Raw genomic sequence first — 3,994 nt, 5'->3', positions numbered from 1 at the left:
TACTTGAAAGAAGCATTTCATCATTCATAATGATCATATCCTACTTTAATAGAATTGCTTCTAGCAAATGATACATATGATTTAGATAAAAATAAAATTAGGATAAAGTTTGAATTAATGTCCTGAAAACTGAGACTGAAGTTCATGATCCAATAGTAGAATTTAGTGAACTGCTTTCTTAAGAAATAAATTAATCATGTAATAACTCATATTTAAGGACAAGTTGACTTTGTCATGCAGTTTTAACATTAACTAGCTGCGTTTGTAATAAATAGGTTGATTAAGTTCATCTACTAGGCACATAGCATGGTATGAACACAACATTTATCAGTCAACGTGTCTATGGGTGTCTTCCTTCTAAAGATAGCCGTACCTTAAGACAAACAAAAAAATTAACATTGGATCTAACATCGAAACACAACATTTGTTTTCACCGGCCACTTTTTTAAAACCAAAAAGAAAGAAAAATCTCAAAGCATTATGATACAAAAACGTCCACTTGATCTTAACTAAAAAATTTAATTATTTATTATTATAGGAGCTTAGCATGTTGTAGGACACTTCTTTTGTCCAATAACTGAATTGACAACCCTGGCCCCGCAAGGTGCTCGCAACTGTGACTATAGCCACAAAAATAGATCATCAGATCCCACTATCACTAGAAATAAACATAGGAACTGTAGGACAAGTAGCGTGGGGCAACAAGAATTTCATGTTTTCCTAATCAATCTTTAACTCGCCCCACAGGAACGATGGAAACTGTATGGGGATTGTCGTGGACAAACAAGGATAATGCAATTGCAAGACGCGTAAACCAGAAAATTCTGATACTACTACAAGTCTACAACAGTAATTGCATGAGTAAATTAGGTTATGTAATCACCAAGAAAAACAAAAAATTGTGTCAATCTACTAAGATGACATACAGTGCATAAAAGGGCTAGAAATCATGCTTTGATATAGTCCAGATTTATATTCATTAAAAATTAACAGGAAGTACTTGGTTATTTTCAGTTATAGTAACTACAAACATAAAAGTGGCCAATAAACAATAAACAAAAACATGACAGGACCTTTCCATGGTCTGTACAAGGAACAGAAGGATCAAATTGGTCTCATGACTTATTACCTTGCCTTCAGAAGGATCTAATTCATCATCTTTTCCTTTAACATGTTTTATATTTCTCCCGCCAAAAAGAGAAAGTAGATTAGTGATAAACATCTCTGTGAATCCAAAGTAGCTATAGATAATGGGCCACAGATATATGTTTATCTTTTTCAAGCAGCACTTATGATGCTATCTTGATTGTTGAAGTATGGCAGTGCATGTAAAGCTGCATGTATTGATGATGATGTTTGTCTTGGACTGGATGACAAAGATAACCCCAGAGACAGTGTTGGTGGATCAATGGAACTCAAACTTGCAGTGATATCAGACACTGTGGAGCCTCTATGATCTGGAACAATAGGGGTTGTACAAACTAGCTTAGTACTTGGCCCATTCTGTTCCACATTTCCTTGTCCCAAAGTGAGTGTTTCCATTGGATTCCCAGCTTGAACTGACATGACTCCAGAACCAACATCCTTTGGATACATGGACATCTTTGGAAATCCATTCATGTTGCTTCCTTCAGGGGTTACAGGGTACACTGGATGAAAGAGAGACACATTATCTTGATGCTGGATCTGTACTCCTTCCTCCATAGGGGTTGTAGAGACCTGACACAGAAAATTGAACAAGATCATTAAAAATGACTGAGGTTGCTATCATACCCTAAAGGCTAATTGATTATTGATCTCACAGTAAATGTTGAAAAATTCTTTAAATATAGGTAGCTGTCAATATAATACTGGATAAGTCTTCCCCCGGGTACCAAACATGGAAACAAAAAGATTAATTGGTACTAAATTAATACCAATGTTTCTCCAATCCTCCCAAGTTTAAAATAGTTAACTTGTTTACCTATAAAGCCTGAAATCATGTGATTCTGTCTGTTGAATTTCTCTTCAAAAACCAAAGGACTTTAATTAAAAAAACTCAAGACAAGATAAATAACCAAATGGCACGAGTTTCTTTTGGTTTCACGAAACACTTTTTATTCCCTTTCCCGTTTTTACAAACAATTACCAATAAAAGCTACCACCCTCTTTTCACCGGATTTCAAAGTTTTGAACCAAAACAAAGTGAGAATACGTTCAAATTTGCAATTGCTGGTAAAATTAAAACAGAAAACACGGGACTGTTTACTTTAAGAAACACTTACAAATATGCTATACAAATTTAAAAAAAAATAAAACCCAACTTAAACTGAACAGTGTGGTAATTTTTTTTTCTTTCACCTTTTTCCTTTGGTTTCTATTCTATACTTGGTTTTCCTAACACGGCAAATGAAACCATGCCTCAAATTTCAATATCCCATCAATAACAACTATTAATAATCCTTTGACTCAGAAATACATAATTCATGCCACAAAAGTAACAGCAAAGTTTAGCATAACATGACAACATGAAAACAAGATGGAGAGGTTACCGAGTCGGTGGTGATGTCAAAGAGGCTGGATCTCCGGCGACGGCGATTGAGGTTGGTGCGGCGGAGAAAGTACTTCTGAGCATGGCTAGCAACCTGTGTTGGCGTCCTCGTTTTGACATAGTTCCTTGAGATCCCTCTCCAATCACCTTTCCCCACTTTCTGCAACCCCACCAAGAATAGCTTGTGCTCTTCCTCAGTCCATGGAATCCCTGATTATACATCAAACATCAACAACACCCTCTTAACATAACAAATAAATAATCACATTCATATTCATATCCTGTAACAAACCCACAAACCTCACATTAAAAATATAATAAAATAAATACAAAACTTAGATACATTAACATATATAAGCTAACATGATATGATCAACTCTCTGATCAAAATTAATATTTCGTATCAATAATAGCTACTTAGGTCTGAATAATTAAAATCGACACTAGTTACGGATAATAAACATTCATATTCCATATCAAAACCCACAAACCTTACATTAAAAAAAATATAAAAAAATACAAAACTTAGATTAACTAACATAGCCAATATGATCTTTCAAAAAAAAAAAAAAAGAATAGCCAATATGATATGATCCTCTCTCTGATCAAAATTAAAATCCATATCAATAATAGCTACTTAGTTTTTAGTAATTAAAATCGGCACTAATTACAGACATAAATAATGTATTTAAGTATAGCCTAATAAAAACATCTAAATGATTTATCAAAAAAAATTATTATAAAAATAAAAGCATCTAATTTTTGACGGAGTGACCAATCAATTATATGTAAAAAAACCAAAAAAAAAGTAATTATTTGTTAAAATAACAAAGCGTGGCAGAGAGAGAGAGAGAGAGAGAAGGTGTTGGTCGGACCTCGCTTGCGGTCGCGGTTCTTGTCGGAGTTGATCGGAGCTGCATCATCGGCGGAGGCGTATCCTGCGGCGTCGTCTTTGGCGTTGGCAGCGTCGCGAGGAAGCTCGTACTGCGAGAGGTTGTTCATACTCACACTCTTCCGCATGGAGTCAACCACGACTCTAACGCCAAAGAGCATGATCTCGCCGGAGACGGCGGAGTCTACGGCGGAGGAGGAAGAGGAGGATAGAGGCATTTTCCGGCGAACCTTTAGTCGGAAAAAGAAAGGTGGTGTTTTTTTCTGTGGGAAAAAAGGAAAGGTGAACTATGCTGTGTGGAAGTGGCGAATGTGTGAGTGAGTGATTAATATAAGAGAGAGAAGGGAGACACGAGCTTGGATGAGGGGACACATATGTTTTAAATATAAGAGGTAACATGTGATGTACTTGATAAATAAATAATTGAAAATTCTACTACCTATTGATTGTGAACGGGGATAATGAGATTAAGGGAAATATTCTTTTTAAGACATCTATCGATCTTTTATTGTTATTATTTGTTACGATAAATATTTATTTTTATTTTAAATATATAAAATATAAATTTATTT

The 3,994-nt window shown here is 35.0% G+C and overlaps 1 protein-coding gene across 1 annotated transcript; it reads right to left on the bottom strand.

The window, feature by feature from the left end:
* Positions 1–937: 937 nt before the first annotated feature.
* LOC114416495 (transcription factor MYB1R1-like) lies at positions 938–3,787 on the bottom strand. The gene is made up of 3 exons (XM_028381378.1): positions 3,406–3,787; positions 2,532–2,740; positions 938–1,719 (listed from the first exon to the last, which is right to left on the bottom strand). Exons 1-3 carry the CDS (start codon positions 3,638–3,640, stop codon positions 1,279–1,281), a joined length of 885 nt encoding a protein of 294 aa, XP_028237179.1. The 5' UTR covers positions 3,641–3,787; the 3' UTR covers positions 938–1,278.
* Positions 3,788–3,994: the final 207 nt, after the last annotated feature.

This window comes from Glycine soja, chromosome 6 (genome assembly GCF_004193775.1).
Source record: "Glycine soja cultivar W05 chromosome 6, ASM419377v2, whole genome shotgun sequence".
Lineage (NCBI taxonomy): Eukaryota > Viridiplantae > Streptophyta > Magnoliopsida > Fabales > Fabaceae > Glycine > Glycine soja.
This window is presented reverse-complemented; position numbering and strand designations above follow the sequence as displayed.